At 39.0% G+C, this 16,918-nt stretch overlaps 1 protein-coding gene across 4 annotated transcripts in view; it reads left to right on the top strand.

Moving 5' to 3' along the window:
* CNIH4 (cornichon family member 4) overlaps positions 1–9,409 on the top strand; it is a 39,091-nt gene extending 29,682 nt beyond the window's left edge. For 2 of the 4 annotated variants that reach the window (XM_067729654.1, XM_067729651.1), the window contains 3 exons: positions 1,119–1,231; positions 5,773–5,913; positions 9,216–9,409. In XM_067729654.1, the coding sequence (XP_067585755.1) occupies positions 1,164–1,231; positions 5,773–5,913; positions 9,216–9,243 (237 nt within the window). In that variant the 5' untranslated portion in view covers positions 1,119–1,163 and the 3' untranslated portion in view covers positions 9,244–9,409. Of the gene's footprint in view, positions 1–1,118; positions 1,232–5,772; positions 5,914–7,656; positions 9,071–9,215 lie in introns of those variants that run through there. The other 2 variants (XM_067729652.1, XM_067729655.1) reach the window with 2 other exon arrangements.
* Positions 9,410–16,918: the final 7,509 nt, after the last annotated feature.

Here is a 16,918-nt window from a genome sequence, read left to right as displayed (position 1 = left end):
CCAATGAGAAGCCCGTGCACTGCAATGAAGAGTAGCCCCTGCTCGCCGCAACTAGAGAAAGCCCACGCGCAGCAACAAAGACCCAATGCAGCCAAAAAAAAAAAAAAACGTATCTAAGGGAATTTCCTGGTGGTCCAGTGGTTAGGACTCCGTGCTTTCACTGCCCAGGGCATGGGTTCATTCCCTGGTTGGGGAAATAAGATCCTGCAGGCGTCGCAGAGTGACACCATCCCCCCCAGGAAAAAAGAAAAAAATGTATCTGAAATCTAAATGCAAGAGACCTGGGACCAGTGTGTCTGGGCTTCTGTTATATAGCTCTGCCACTAAGTAGCTGTGTGACCTTGGGCAAGTTACTTAATCTCCCTTGAATTTTATTTTCCTCATTTCTATAAGTTGGGAGTGCCAGTTTGTGGCTCAATAAATACTAGCTATTAACTTCCATTAAAAGAAAAATCTCTACTCATAGGAGAGGAAAACTATTGGTGAATTGAGAACCTGCCACAATAGCTGTTGATATATGAGAACTATAATATTGCACAATAAACAAAGAACATAGATAAGGGCACTGGGTGCTATAAAGCCAATAGTCTGGGATTCTGTTATCCTGGTCCATTATCATATTTGTTTAACTTTGAGCTGATACTGTAAGCTGTTAAAGTACTTTTTTTTTTTGGTGGATGTGAGATGATTTCCCTCAGGGTTCTGGAGCTTGGAAATGTTTAGGATCGGTATTCTGACCTGAAAGGCAGCATGTATGTGGATATAAACCATCCCAAATTAGAGTAAGAGGCTTTAGCACAGATATTGGAATAGAAAGTAAATAATACTCTATTTTTTCTCTAGTTGTCATTTGTACCTGCTTAGAGAATGAATCTGAATCTTTGCTTAGGGTAAAATGTAATTAAAGACTAAGTGCATCATTTTTAAGCTGTGTCCTGATTTATTTGCACTGGGTAAGCAGTGATAGCAGTATGCAAATCTGGGATATCCGAGCCTAAAAATAATCTTGAAACACTAGCTTGGAAATTCTCTGTACTTTCTTTGATTTAATTTCAAGTAACATGTACATTCCGGAAGGACACAGCAGTGAGATGTAATACTGTGTTCTTCCCTTGCAGTGGGTAATTCCAGAATTGGTTGGCCATACTATTGTCACTGTATTAATGCTCATTTCATTGCACTGGTTCATCTTCCTTCTCAACTTGCCTGTTGCCACTTGGAATATATATCGGTGAGTACAGTTTGTTTATTTATACATATGAGTACTGGTAGCATAAAGTTCACCCATTTAAACTATACTATCCAATATGTTTTTGGTATATTTATAGATGTAAGCAACCATCACCACAACGTATTTAAGAACATTTTCATCACCCCCAAAAGAAGCCCTATGTCCTTTAGAAGTCACTCCCCTCCCCCAGCTCTAGGCAACTGCTAGTCTCCTTTCTGTCTTTGTAAAATAACCTGTTCTGGACAGACATATCATTTAAAAGAGATCAATATGTGATCTTTTATGGCTTCTTTCACTTAGCATAATATTTTCAGGGTTCATCCATGCCGTGTCATGTATCAGTACTTTATTCCTTTTTATTGTGGAATAATATTCCATTGTATGGCAATACTACATTTTGCTTATCCGTTTGCAATTAATGGGCATTTGAGTTTCCACTTTTTGCCTATTATAAATAATTCTATGAACATTCATGTGCATATTTTTTTTCATTAAAATTATTCTTTTAATTTACCAAAATGCAATGTTATCATGTCTTTTTTTTATTATTAACATCTTTATTGGAGTATAATTGCTCTACAATGGTGTGTTAGTTTCTGCTTTATAACAAAGTGAATCAGCCATACATATACATATATCCCCATATCTCCTCCCTCTTGCGTCTCCCTCCCACCCTCCCTATCCCACCCCTCTAGGTGGTCACAAAGCAACGAGCTGATCTCCCTGTGCTATGTGGCTGCTTCCCACTAGCTATCGATTTTACGTTTGGTAGTGTATATATGTCCATGCCACTCTCTCACTTCATCCCAGCTTACCCTTCCCCCTCCCCATGTCCTCAAGTCCATTCTCTACGTCTGCATCTTTATTCCTGTCCTGCCCCTGTCCCTGCCCAGGGAATTTTTTTCTTTCTTAAGATTCCATATATATGTGTTAGCATATGGTATTTGTTTTTCTCTTTCTGACTTACTTTACTCTGTATGACAGACTCTAGGTCCATCCGCCTCACTACAAATAACTCAATTTCGTTTCCTTTTATGGTTGAGTAATATTCCATTGTATGTATGTGCCACATCTTCTTTATCCATTCATCTGTTGATGGACACTTAGGTTGCTTCCATCTCCTGGCTATATAGCTCTGCCACTAAGTAGCTGTGTGACCTTGGGCAAGTTACTTAATCTCTCTTGAATTTTATTTTCCTCATTTCTATAAGTTGGGAGTGCCAGTTTGTGGCTCAATAAATACTAGCTATTAACTTCCATTAAAAGAAAAATAGATAGAGATAGAGCTGCAATGAACATTTTGGTACATGACTCTTTCTGAATTATGATTTTCTCAGGGTATACGCCCAAGTGGTGGGATTGCTGGGTCATATGGTAGTTCTATTTTTAGTTTTTTAAGGAACCTCCATACTGTTCTCCATAGTGGCTGTATTAATTTACATTCCCATCAACAGTGCAAGAGGGTTCCCTTTTCTCCACACCCTCTCCAGCATTTATTGTTCGTAGATTTTTTGATGAAGGCCATTCTGACCAGTGTGAGGTAATATCTCATTGTAGTTTTGCTTTGCATTTCTCTAATGATTAGTGATGTAGAGCATCCTTTCATGTTCATGTGCATATTTTTGTGTGGACATATATTTTCATTTCTTTTAGGAGTGGAATTGCTGGGTCATATGGTATAACTCTATGGTTTGACCTTTTGAGGAACTACCTGAGTGTTCAAAAGCAGCTGCACTATTTTACGTTTCCACCAACTGTGTATGAAGGTTACAGTTTCTCCACATCCCTGCCAACACTTTTTGTTGTGTCTTTTTTATTTTAGCTGTCTTATTGAATGTGAAGTGGTATCTCATTGTGGTTTCGATTTACATTCCCTAGTGACTAATGATGTTGAGTACTTTTTAATGTGCTTATTAGCCATTCATATATCTTCCTTGCTCTATATGTTTTTAATTAATTTCTTTTTTATTGAATTATAGTTCATGTACAATATTATATGTTACAGGTGTACAGTATGGTGATTCACAATTTTTAGAGGTTATACTACATTTATAGCTATTATAGAATATTGGTTATATTCTGTGTTGTACAGTATATCCTTGTAGCTTATTTTATACATTTGCTGCATATGTTTTTGATTAGCTAAGTTGGCATGATATAAATTATGCTTTGGGAAGATTTTTCTGGAAGGATTATATAGTATTGATTGGATGGAAAAGAGGCAGGAGGTAGGGAAACCAGTTCAGAGACGGGGGTGAGATAATATAGTACTGGAATAGAGTTGTGATAGTGGGAATGAAAAAGATAGGGCTAGGGCTTCCCTGGTGGCGCAGTGGTTGAGAGTCCGCCTGCCGATGCAGGGGACATGGGTTCGTGCCCCAGTCCAGGAAGATCCCACATGCCGCGGAGCAGCTGGGCCCGTGAGCCATGGCCACTGAGCCTGCGCGTCCGGAGCCTGTGCTCCGCAACGTGAGAGGCCACAACAGTGAGAGGCCCGCGTACCAAAAAAAAAACAAACAACAAGATAGGGCTATATAAGTGGTGATAGGAAGGAAGAATGGACAAGAGTTTAACCTATTGTCTATGAAAGATGAAGAGAGAAGTCACAATTGAGTAAGAGAAAGTTTTTAAGGACTACTGAGGAAGTGGTGACACTCCTGTTAGATAAGCTAGCAGTCAGAGAAGGATAAGACTCTTTGAGACTACAGATGGTCCTCGATTTACAATAGTTTGACTTTTGATTTTTCGACTTCATGATGGTGTGAAAATGATACACATTTCAGTATAAACCGTATTTCGAATTTTGAATTTTGATCTGTTTCTGGACTAGCGATATGCGGTACGAAGCTTTCTTGTAATGTTATAAAATAGGCTTTGTATTAGACGATTTTGCCCAACTGTAGGCTAATGTAAGTGTTCTGAGCATGTTTAAGGTAGGCTAGGCTAAGCTGTGATGTTCGGTAGGTTAGGTGTGTTAATTGCATTTTCAATTTTTGATGGGTTTATCATGATATAATACCATTGTAAATCGAGGAAAATAGGTATTGAGTTGAGATGCTATCCAGATATTCATTTGTAAATACCATATATACCGTTTATTCAGCCATAGATGGGCTACTGGGATTGGGGGGAGAATTTAGATTTGTGAAACTCAGAGAGCCATTTGCATTTCAAAGAAGTCATAATTGAGAAACCAAATGTGTGGCGAGAGTGAGGAACCCAAAGTTGGACTAGAGAAGCTTGGACATGCGAGAAGGAAGAGGTCATGATCAGTGCTAGGTTAGGACATGCATGCTGTGCAGATGGCACAGTTGGGATTCAGAAGCCTAGACGCTTAAACTCACTGATCCTCTCAAAGTAACCCAATTTTCTTATTTGTAAAAGGAATCATTTGGGGAAGAAGGAGAAGATTATCATATGTAATACTATATACACAGTGGTATTTAATAAATATGAAATGTTATGTGTTATCTCAAGAGGCCCAAAGACTCCACAGCGTGTTAAACACAGTATCTTGAAGATTTTTTTTTAAGTTTGAGTCTGAGTCTGTGTGAGCACTGAGTTGAATTGGTCTGGATATGGAACTCGGTGTGTGCTTACTGTGCCCTTTAGGTTCCGTATTGTCTTTGTAGCCCTGTTCTCATTCCCTCACTGTGGTCATACCTCCATCACTATAAAATGTACATCTCTTATTTGTCAAAATATTATTATTTAAATTAATATTTACATAAAAATTAATTTAAAATAAAATTTATATTTTAATTAAATGTAATCTGTACTTTTTAAGTGTCATGTAAAGTTAGGCACTGCGTTTGCATCTGAACTCTCCATTTACTGTCTTAACTGAAGAGTTTTATTTTACCACAGTAGCATTTATTCGAAATCATTTCTGCCTTCTTTAAATTGCTCTTTTCAAGTAGGTACCGTTTATTAACCATGCAGATTGAGACATATCTGTTGATCAGCAGGAGCACCAAACATGAGGATTCTATTTGGGATATAGAATCTCTCTTTTTAGTATCATCTGTGAAATGGGAATAATTATGTTTGACACAAAGATGTAAGTGTTAAACATAAAGACAACTTGCAGAGATGTTGTGAAGGTGAAGAGAATTGCATTAATTAAGTTAGAACCTTGTAGATAAAGAAGTTTCTAAGAACTTGATAAAGTTGGTTTGGTTTTGGGGCCCCCTTCACTTGTGTCTCATGGAAGACAGCTATAGAGGTATTACCGATTCAGTAGTTTTCTACAGAAGATGGGTAAAAGGGTCTCAGTGCATAAAATATCCTTCTCTAGAGTGTTAATGTATTTGTTTCAGAGGGCAGAAATTACACCTAAAATTAATAGTATTGTATTTTCAAAGGAAGACTAAGGCATGGCCTGTGACATCATTATAATACCTTGTCCATATTTGGTCATATAAGGCAGCTATGATTGGTTCATTTTTGAAGGTTGATTATTATTGGTTTACTTATTTTTGAATATTTATGCTGATGATTTGATTTTCCTTCTAATGTGTGTGCATCCTTTAATTTACCAGGTTCATTATGGTGCCAAGTGGTAACATGGGAGTGTTTGATCCAACAGAAATACACAATCGAGGGCAGCTGAAGTCACACATGAAAGAAGCCATGATCAAGCTTGGTTTCCACCTGCTCTGTTTCTTCATGTATCTTTATAGGTGAGTTTACAGTCCTGGCGTTTTCCTGGATGCCATATGCTTTTGACGGGTGAGGTATTACTATACCGTAGGATTTTGTATTAACATTGCAGAGCTTTTGGGGATTATGTGAATTTCTTGTGGCTGTGTAGATTTTTTATGTCATGTCATTGAATCAGGATTCCATTCTGTCTGACCTGGAGTAGAGTTACTCTGTGTTATTAGTTACTCCTTAGCTGTTGAGGCTATCAACATGCTTTAAACTGTCTTTGCTGTTCTTTCGCTCCCCTGGTATCCAGCTGTGAGGTCTCACTGCCTGTTATAAACATTACTATATGTACCCCCAGAGAGTTTCCCACTCCTGGGTCTTCGGGGGACCAGAGCACTGGCAGCAGCTCTCAACAACTTATATCCACGTTGGGCTGATCTTTCTTGGCATTAAGGAATTTAGGTGTGATGCCTTTTCTCCGGGATGCAAGTGGTCTGTTCGGGTAAAATTTCATCAGTCTTCCAGTTAGATTGGAAGTAAGAATTAATATGAAGGATTGGCTATCAGACACTGGAAGCCTCATGCAGTCCTGTTTAAACTTATATTTATTACCTTAAGTTTTAGAGATAACATGCCACCTTTTCCTTTACCCATTATAGACCCATAGAGTGCAGCAAAGAAGAGAAAAAAATTGTCATGTGTGTATGATTTGATTAAGCCTTTAAGAGGCTAAAAGTCAAGCTTTTGTATCCAAGCTTAATTGTATCATTCCTGTTTTTTTCTGAGGTAAATTTTAATTTTCACACGGGCATGAGACAAGTAGGAAAAAACTTGTACTGAACTAAACTTCTGTCACTCAAAAAAGTCCTAATAATTAGAAACTGTACAGAGATAAGAGTTTTAAAAACCTGCTATTTTGTCTGAAATAGCTTAGAAGTCAGAGCCATTTTAGCCTCTGCCTGAAAAAGCAGGCTTCCTAAATCCTTTTGCTACGCTAATTCCACACACAGATTAGATTGAAATTAGAGTTTAGGTGGTTTCCTTTTGACTATTTATCATATTTGCTTTTCTGTATTTTAAAAAATAGGACAGAAAAACCACACTAATAACATTTCTGGTTCTCATACCTCATTGCTAACGTGCTTAATTTTTAATCCTAGCATTAAAGATGGAGAATAAAGAGCAAAATTTAACATGAAGAATACAATGATACACCTATTCTTATTCTTATTATTTTTTTTTTGTGGTATGCGGGCCTCTCACTGTTGTGGCCTCTCCCTTTGTGGGGCACAGGCTCCGGATGCGCAGGCTCAGTGGCCATGGCTCACGAGCCCAGCCGCTCTGTGGCATGTGGGATCTTCCCAGACCGAGGCACGAACCCGTGTCCCCTGCATCGGCAGGCGGACTCCCAACCACTGCGCCACCAGGGAAGCCCTATTCTTATTTTTATTACTTTTTAAAGTCAAACCATATGAAGGTATCTTTACCATCATATATGTTCCCTTCTATTTGTCGGAGACAAAAAGCAAGGTGGTTATCCTTTCTTCATCCTTCTCTCCCCTCCAGGTTTTATGCTTTGGAGAATAAACTAGAGTGGACATCCCCTAGGTCTTGATAACATGAGCTTCTTGAGACATCTGGGAGCAAAGCTAATGTAGTCACACTTTTGGGTGTAAATGTAGGATTAGGGAGCAGTATCTTGCTTAGTAAGACCCAAAGTCTTAGGATTTAAAAATGGACAAGTGTTTCTTACCTCTCAGTTGTTGAATTTAAAGCAGTGGGAAGATGGACTGAAGACTGGGGATTGGAGGAATCAGGAAGCAATTTTGGGGCAGGTTTAAGGTATGGTTCTTTACAATGAAATAAAAGATAGGCAACCAGTATAACTGGTTTGCCTGAGTAGCTGCATTGCTCACTGGATGCATCCTTTCTTTTTCTTTCTTTTCCCTTCCCTTCTCAGCTTGTCATTTTTAGCCATGTTGCTATTTCCTTCCCCCTTGGCGTTCCTTGTAGCTCAAGGGATCAGGATGGAAGAGTAATCGCAGATGTTCTTGTAACACTTTTCTCTTAGCTTTGGTTGCTGTTTTTAAAAAGTGTTTACTATTCTAAATCATCCGATTTCTAATGTAGGGATTTATGCTGCTCCTTCTGTATCGCCTGCTACCACTTGTATGGTGCCTTGCACATAGCAGACATTCAGCGTTTGTTAAATAGAATTAAAGGAAAAAATTCCCATCTTCTTTGGAGATTGGTGGAATCTATGCCTTTGGTGTTTGGTTAGGTGCCAGCCTGGTGTAATCTACCACTCCCTCACTGTGTGACCTGGGGCAAGTTTCTTATCCTCTCTGTGCCTCAATTTCTTCATCTGAAAATGGGATAATAATAGTACCTGCCTTATGGGCTTGTGATGTGGATTAAATGAGATAATGCACATAAAGCACTTTGGTTTGTGCTGACCTCTTGTAAGCTCTAACAAAGTGTTCAAAAATATTGGTTACTACCATTAATTTGTGCTGTGCACTGTGTACCCTTAGTTTGTTTAAATTTGGACAACGCATCACTTATACCATTAGTAGTGTAAGGGTATTTCTGTGTTTTAGTCATTTGCTCTCAGCATAGCAAGGCTGATTTCAGTAAAAAAATGATAGTCTTCTTACTCTTGTTAAGTGTGGTGGTTTTAACAGAGTATTTACTGAGTGACCGCCATGTGTCAAAGACACTGTGTAAGGCACTGCGTGTGACACAAAAGGAGCAGCGCAGAATCCCTGTGTCAAAGCTGGGAGCCTGCTGATTGCAGCACGCGGGTGTCATCCTGGAGAATGAAAGTGGGTATGAGCTGAGGTGTGCAGGAAGAGGCAGGGCAACGGCCCTGGGCCGAGAGGCTGGCTTCCCAGAGGCCGTGCCGGAGCCTGATGGAGCCTGCTGGATCCTGAAGTCTGAGAGGAAGTTACTGGGTTGATGGGGGATGAGAGGAGGGGTTCCAGGGGCAGGAACAACATGTGCAAAGATCTCCATGGAGAATTAAAGTTTTTTCCTAGACACAGCTTGTTTTCTCTAAGCTAGAGCCCAGCAGTGCTTTTAGGTTATGCTCCCTACCGCCACCTCTACCCCGGTTTTCTTTCTTTCTTTCTTTTTTTTTTCTTTTAGTGAAAACGTTAGGGCCTTTTGATGTCCTAATATAGATATTCTTTCCTTTAGGTGTAAATGATTGCTTTTGCTTTTTACTTAAATGAGTGTTCCTTGCTGAGCCTTAGGGATGCAAGTCTGGACAGACCAGACTCTGTAGGAACATTCCTAAGGAAACATTAGTAACATTAATTTCTTCTCTCCACAGTATGATTTTAGCTTTGATAAATGACTGAAGCTGGAGAAGCCGTAGTTGAAGTCAGCCCACACTACAGTGCACAGTTGAGGAGCCAGAGACGACTTAAATCATCCTTAGAACCATGACCATAGCAGTATATTTTTTCCTCTTTGAACAAAAAATATTTTTGCTGTATTTTTACCATATAAAGTATTTAAAAAACATGAATTGAGTTTTTGTAGCTTTCTGGTTCTCAACTTTAGCCTGCACCCCCAACATGTGAAGGTGTTTTTCATCATCTGTATGTTGAAGATAGTTATTTGTATGTAGGAATAGGACTGTCATTCCAGCCTTGCATGCCAAAGAAATAGAGGACACGCTTTAAAGGGAAAATGTAATAGATGAGCAAAGTGGCTCTTCAGGTCTACTGAGAAGTCAGAGTACAAAGCGATACTGTTAGTCTGGGCAAAGGAAGAAAGAAACTAAACTACCCTTTTGTCTATATTGCGGCAGCTTCCTGTATTTAATATGGTTTACAGATTTATGGGGCTGTAAGCCAAATGTCTTTTCACAAGAATGTTAACAGAAAATGACATTTCAAAAAATAATATTTCTTTGCTGAATCTGTGAACCCTTATAAGCCATTACACATACGATGTAATTCCTGCTTATAGAAAGGAAAATAAACCAAAAAAGCAAAACTTTATCAAGAGCTTTCATTTAAAAGCCGCTGCCTCCACAATCGCCCTCAAACCCATATACTCCCACTGGCCCTTGCTGCGTCTTGGTTTTGCATTCTCATTGGTCCAGTTGTATTTGATCTGTCCGATATATTTTTTAATGGGTTTGGAGAGGTGATTTGGTAGAAGATGCCCATCAGATCAGAAGCAGGAGTAGCCAGTCATTCGGTGTCGGTGAAACTGAGCCTGTCAGCGCTGTTTGGGGCCTGATTAACCGTAGCACTCCTGTCCTGCTGCGCTGACCACTGTCCATTTCATGGACATAGCAGTATCCGACCAGACTTGATTCCTTGGAGGTGTATTTGTCAATTCTTGCAGTTGTTGAGGGCACTTAACCTCTTGGGCTCTGTTTGCTGGGTGAAGTGAACCTGGCAGTTCATTCCCAGTGCTCGTTTGTGTTTTAATGTGGCCATCTTAGGCGCTGGCATTTAGGCAAAACATGGCTGAGTCCAAAGAGGTTATTCACTCTGTTGAGGCAGAATTGCATAGTCACATAAGGTGTGTGGTCACCAGATATCAAATGTTGCATGTCCTTTCGGCCCTGGACTGGGTCTAGCCTTGGCAGAAGCCGGAGAGGCACTAAGCAAAACTCCCTATTTGGATAGACCCACATTTTGAGGATGGTGGTATACCCTGGCCACACGTGAAAGGAAGGGTGAAATGGTAGGCAAAGTAAACTTGGTTCTGTTGGCCTCTTTCGAGCTTCAAAAATTGCTCCTTGGGGGTATCTTGTTTTTCTTCCAGGCAAAGAGCCAAGAAGCTGTAACATAGAAGTTAGTTTGATGCATCTCTCTTACCCTTTCCTTCTTAGGCACCTTCCTCTATTTAAAAAAAGAAAAACAGTCACTTAACTCTGACTTTATCCCTAACTTCCAGTGCCTCTAAATGTTCTGCTCAAGCTTTGAAAGCAATGAAGCTGTTGGAGAACTTAAATCCTTAGAACTGAGAGATAAACAAGCTACTTCAGGAAGCTCAAAGGTGGTGGAGGACTGTTGACCAAAATGTTTTATCTTCTCATTCTTCTTTTTTTAAAAAATTGAAATTTTCACAATATTGTGTTAGTTTCAGATGTACAGCATAGTGATTCAATTATTTTTTTCAGATTATATTCCATTATAGGTTATTACAAGGTCTGGAATATACAAGTATTCTTAGTAACCAAAATAGAAACCTGTGTAGTTGAGAGCATCTGGCTGTCAGTTTACATACCATCAGGCACGTCTGTTGGTGAGGCTGAGCAGATCAGAAAGGTGCCTTGTTTATAACGAAAGACAGGAGCTCTTTACTTCTGAAACATTAACAGTGGTTAAAAACAAAACCACCTTTCTTGTATTGCTTGTCTGTAATCAAAGGCAGGAAAGGGGGTAACTCTAGTTTTTTGTTTGGATTTTTTAGGGGCCCTTCTACAAATTATGAAAAGAGGGAAAAAGCACTGACTTTAAAAGCTGTGGTTAAGATGCCGAAGATTAATCTTCTGTGCTTTTAACTGATTGGAGAGTTGCAGAGACCCTTAGAGATCATTTGGTCTAACTTCATCTTAGACATCTGGAATCCTCCTGGCTAGTCCAGTGTTCTCTCCCTTATCACTTCTCGTCCCTGTCCATCTGTGAAGGTAGCACCCTGGGCCCAGCCAGTGCAGACTACTATGGCATGCTCCTGGATGCAGAATATTTTTATCTGTGTATTCTGTCATTTTCCTTTGACCTTTTCCTTCCATCCCTTCAGTGGTTAGCAGGTGCACTTGCTAATCACTGGACTCAGCTGAGAGAGCCGAGGAAGAAAGATCTAAGGTGCAGCTTGGTTCATCAAAGCCTGACAGCCACCTTTTCATGCCACACAGATGACAATGGAATAATAATCCAAATCTGCTTCCTCTCATCTGAGCTCACTTTGAATTTGAGGGATAAGAAAGCTCCCCATGGAACTTTTTCTTCTGTGGCACTTACCACTTTCTATCTGGTGTTACGGTTATTTGTATGCAGTTAATCTCTCCTACTAGACTGTACACTCCTGGAGGGCAGAGTATCCTCTTATTCATATTTGTATCATTTTCCTATTGCTCCTGGCACCTAACGCAGTCCATGCCTTGCACACGGAAACAATAAATGATTGTTGAATGAATACATAAATCTGATTGTGTTGTTCTGTTGCTCTTTCAGCATGAAGTCTAACTAATGTCCTTTACATCAGGGAAGTAAGAAGCAATGGAGCAACATAATCAAAGTCTACCATCTGTTTTCAAGGCAGTCACATTATGGAATGTTCTAAGACATGCTAGGTTAGGAAAGGAAATCGCTGTATTTGGTGTACTGGAGGCTTGTGAAGTCAGTTTTCCTCACAAGTAATATTTTGTCAGAAGTAATTGTGATGAAAAGTATTATGTACTAGGTATAATTAATTACCCCCTGCATGTAAGTAAAATTGTTCTAATACATGGAAACAGGCAGCAAGATAGAGAAGGGAAGTCTTGAAATTCTATGCCTATTATCTAGATTGCTGCCACCTGAATTTGTGTACTTTAAGCCAAAAATACTATTTTGCAATGTAGTGTAACAAAGATGGAAATATTCTTGGTGTAGTGAAACTACAGTTAATAAGGCTGTTCAAAGAATGGGCTGTTCTATCTGAGCATTTGTCAGTGAAGCCTTTTGGTTTTAAGCCATACTTACCGTGAAAATTGTACAAGGTAGTAGTCAAATTGTTCTGCTCTAAATATAATCTAAGGACTGAGGGTCATTCAGAGCCTTAGGGTTAGCATTGTGAACCGCAGTAATCACAGTAATAATCACCGTCAGGACATAGATGTTAAAGGCATTGGTCACTAAGAGCTCAAGTTGCTCTTTAGAATAAATTCCTTGATAAAAGCTGTTTTTGTTTTCAATGGCTTCCCTCTGAGGCTGGCTGAGGGGTGGGTGGTGGGTGAGTGGTCAGAATCAGTTAGCTGGGAGCTCAGAGGTTTGACGGTGGCTTCCCCTGCTGTGTATTTGGTTTGCTACATCCGTTATGGAACAGTCTTGGTTTCACCTGTATTAGTTCCCATTCAACATTAGCGCATAGTCAGAATGTGAGTCAGTCGAACAAATACTGAAATTGCTGTTCTCCAGTGCAGCACCTTGTGTGTAGATGTTGAGAGGACTAGTGAAGGTGCGGAGTTACACACTGCTGTACTATCACTCTCCAGCCATCTCTCTGATTCCTGGTTCCCTTCTAAGCACCCGGTGCTTCGTCAGAATCCCCACTTTGTTATTTATCCAGGGGACTTGGTTCATCTTCAGTCTGCTATTCTAAGTACCATATATTCTTTGGGCAAGAGGCTGGCACTTGAACAAGGAAGGAGCTTGAATCCTTCGTCTGTTTTCACAGCTCAGTTCATTCAAATTGATAATCTCTGAAGGAGAGGATGTGAGTGGAATCAAGTTGTAGAGCCTGATCTTATCACTTTATCTGATCAGCAGCCTATTTCACAGGTTGGATGCAAAGCAGGCGAGGGTTGAACTTGACAGTTCAATTAAAAAGCAACAAGTTTGGCTGCCACTGCATCTGCTGTATCAGAGTGACCTGCAGGGCAAGGCTAGCTTCTGGTGTAGCTGTGTATAAAGATACTAACTTTTTAGAAGACAATAACAGGACTAATCCGTGTCAGTTGGTAATCTTCTATTTTACCAGTTACAATAATCAAACTTACGGGCATTCTTGTTTTATCTGTAACCTACTACCTTCCCTCCCCCACACTATTTTGAAGCCAATACCAGACATCAGTACATATGTAGTATTTCTACACATATCTCTGTAAGATAAGGGTTCTTAAAACACACACACAGTCCCAGCAGCATACATAAATTGGTAATTACTTAGTACTAAATATACAACGGGTGCTCCAATTTCCCCCATTGGCTCAAGGTTTACAGTCGGTTTGTTCACATTGGGATTCAGCAAAGATCTGTACATTTCATTTGGTTAATGTCCTTAAGTCTCTTAATCTACTAAATTCCCTATTATTTTCCTTGCAATTTGTTGAAGAAACTGTTTCACTGGACATAGCAATCATTTGTTGTGTAGAACCTCCAGTATCTGGCTTTTGCTGACTGCCATAGACTCTTAAAAAAAAATCGTTTGTGATTTTACTATGTGCATTCTCACCCATCACAAGCTGTCTGGTAAGAAGATACTGTTAGCTTCTTTCATAGATGAGGGATCTCTGACAGATAAGTAATTTGTCTAAAGTGACACACCAAGTGATAGGATTTATATTTAAATCCAAACCCACTACTTTACAAAACAATTTAAAGACATTCAAATTTATTGTGCTTCTATCTTCTATGAAACTTCATGAGTCTGTTTTATTGATTGCTTTAATTGTATGGAGAAAAATCTGTACAATTTCAAGTGTCATTTTCTTCTATGAACTACACAGTTAACTAGAATCAGTAAAGAAGTGTGTCCTTAAATGTTTTACCTATCTTTGACAAGTTTTTAACAGTCAATTTTTAATCTAGGGTGTAAGTGGCCATCTACAGACCAAGGGAGGTTTATGTGTGCAGTGGCTAATAGCATAAGCTCAGGGGCACCTGGCTTAGAATCCCAGCTCCTTCATACCAGTTAATTTATTTAAGCCTACTTCCCTCATTTGTAAAATGGAAATTAGAGTATTTGCCCCATGAAGGTACCTTGAGAATTAAATGAGAATGGAATGAGTGGCTCATCCATAGTGACTGGCCTAAAGCAAGCACCCAGTATATTAGCCCAAAGGAATACCTGTTCTGTACTCATGTTACTCAACGACCAAATAGTGTGTGCGTTGTGGTTAGTCCCTCTCATTACCATTCTTGCTCCTGCTTTTGATTCTTGGTCTCATTGCTGAAGTAATAATATAGCATAGTCCCACGGTTTTCAAAACCCACCAGTGTGGATCAGTGTCAGCTGACAACATACAATTACCTGACGTGTTAACAAATTTGACTTGTGATCTGGAAGGTGGCTTCGAAATCTAAAAGTTAAAAAAGCCTTCAGTTGAGTCTCACGTGCCCTTGGATTTAGGAGTTAAAAGCACAGGCTCTGGAATCAAACAGGGGTTTGAATCCCAGTACTATCATCTATTAACTGTATTTCAGTCTCCTTAAGCCTGAGTTTATCATTGAAAAAAAGTGAGCAATACTTGCTTACAGAGATAGAAGTTTAAATAATGTATATAAGGCGCCTGGTACCCAATAAGCACTCCAGTTATTTATACAAACACTAGGAGAAAGCACAGAAAGAGAAAGGAAATTAAAACCAAACCAGTTGAATAGTATCAGTTCTTTGTGGACAAGAACACAAAATGTTACTGAAGTTTTTTTCATGCAAACCCATTAACAGGGGAGAAAGAAAAAATCTTAACTGAAAAGTTTTTTCATGCAAATCCATTAACGGGAAAGAGAGCCCATTTATACATAGTGTGAAAGAACTTGTAGAACAAGTTTTTCATTGATAATAAAATCAAGACCCCTTTTCTGAATTCACAGGCCACAAACTGGTATTTTTCCATTTGGGAATGAGGGAAAAGTTATTCAATATTTGGAAACTATTTGGTATACAACTCCCAATTCAATGTGTAGCTGCATTTTAAAATTATATTCAAAATGAGGAAAAAGCCACACAGAACTTAAATGAAGAACATTAGCACATTCATTTATTTGAATTCTAGATACGGCCTATCACCATGGCTAATTATGTCTTGAATAAGATGTTAAAAGTCTTAAATTGTGTATGAGGGACTCCAGTTGCATCAATTTAATACAGTGACCAAAGAAGCCACTAATCCTCGCATCAGAAAAGGAAATTAAAACTTGCTGAAAATTTGTTCTTGTTCTTCCGTTTCCAGCATTAGCTATACATTACATGCCGATTTAACATTTTGTTAATTACGTGATTGTACTGTTTCCTATACAGCAAGCCCATGTTACGCACGCTCATCAGGTTTGAGGGAGGAGAGCCCACTGCCACAAAACCAATGGCAGACACCTAAGATTCTTGGAAGTAGTGATAGGATGATGGGGTCATTTTGTTTGTTGAATGTTCTTTAACAGTTTTAAGTTTTTCTGGGAAAAATTTCAAGTAGAAGTCATGAAATGATGTAACTGAAGACCATCAACTTTTCTTTTGCTTAAATGAAAGGGAATTGAATTGTGTTTTTAAAATACAACTCTCTTAAGACTTATTAAGGTTGGGAAATTTTCTTTACCTGGTGCTGGGATCTGGCATGAAACTTTAAGCTAAGTCTGCAAAGTATAGCTGTATTTAAAGACTTCAAGTAGAAAAAACTTCTCTCTTGCCTGTTGATCAGAGGAAGTGGCAAACCGTACCTTTAAGGTGGTGAGCAGTAGTGTGGAAGCATTACCTCTCTCTGCCTCATCACTGGATCTGCTATCCTGAGTCTCCACTGATTGCCTGCCAAGTACTAATTTTTCACATTTGCACTTCCTTTTACTGTGCAGACCACCACTCTTAGTAGTAAAAATCATAAAGCCTACTTCTGTAATAATTCACCCTGATGGGCAATTGGTTTTCTTTTCTTTTCATAAATACAAATGTACTATATAGGTTTGTATACATTGAATGCTTTCTCCAAGGATATCTTTAAATAACTATATATTTATTTGTTATGAAATAAATTTTAATTTCAAACTGGAAATATATTTTCTCCCCTTGTCAGCATATCCACTGCCTAAACGCATACTTTCAGACGCAGTAATGTTTTTGAACATGTGGCTTATGGTTCCTTTAAAAATGCAAATGTTCCTGAGAGTTTTCTAAATTAATCCATGATTACACACAACAGCTTTTAAAAAAACAGATATCTCAACTGGCAAAGCAGTGCTCTGTTAGACACCACTAAAAAACTCCAGGTAAATCTATGGATGTCAAATTCAGCAAATCAATTGTTTTAGGTAAAAATAGTACTAGTTAGACACTCAGGCTAATGCCTATTAGGAGAGTTAACACAGCAACAATTAC

The sequence above is a fragment of the Pseudorca crassidens genome, chromosome 2 (assembly GCF_039906515.1).
Source record: "Pseudorca crassidens isolate mPseCra1 chromosome 2, mPseCra1.hap1, whole genome shotgun sequence".
Lineage (NCBI taxonomy): Eukaryota > Metazoa > Chordata > Mammalia > Artiodactyla > Delphinidae > Pseudorca > Pseudorca crassidens.
This window is presented reverse-complemented; position numbering and strand designations above follow the sequence as displayed.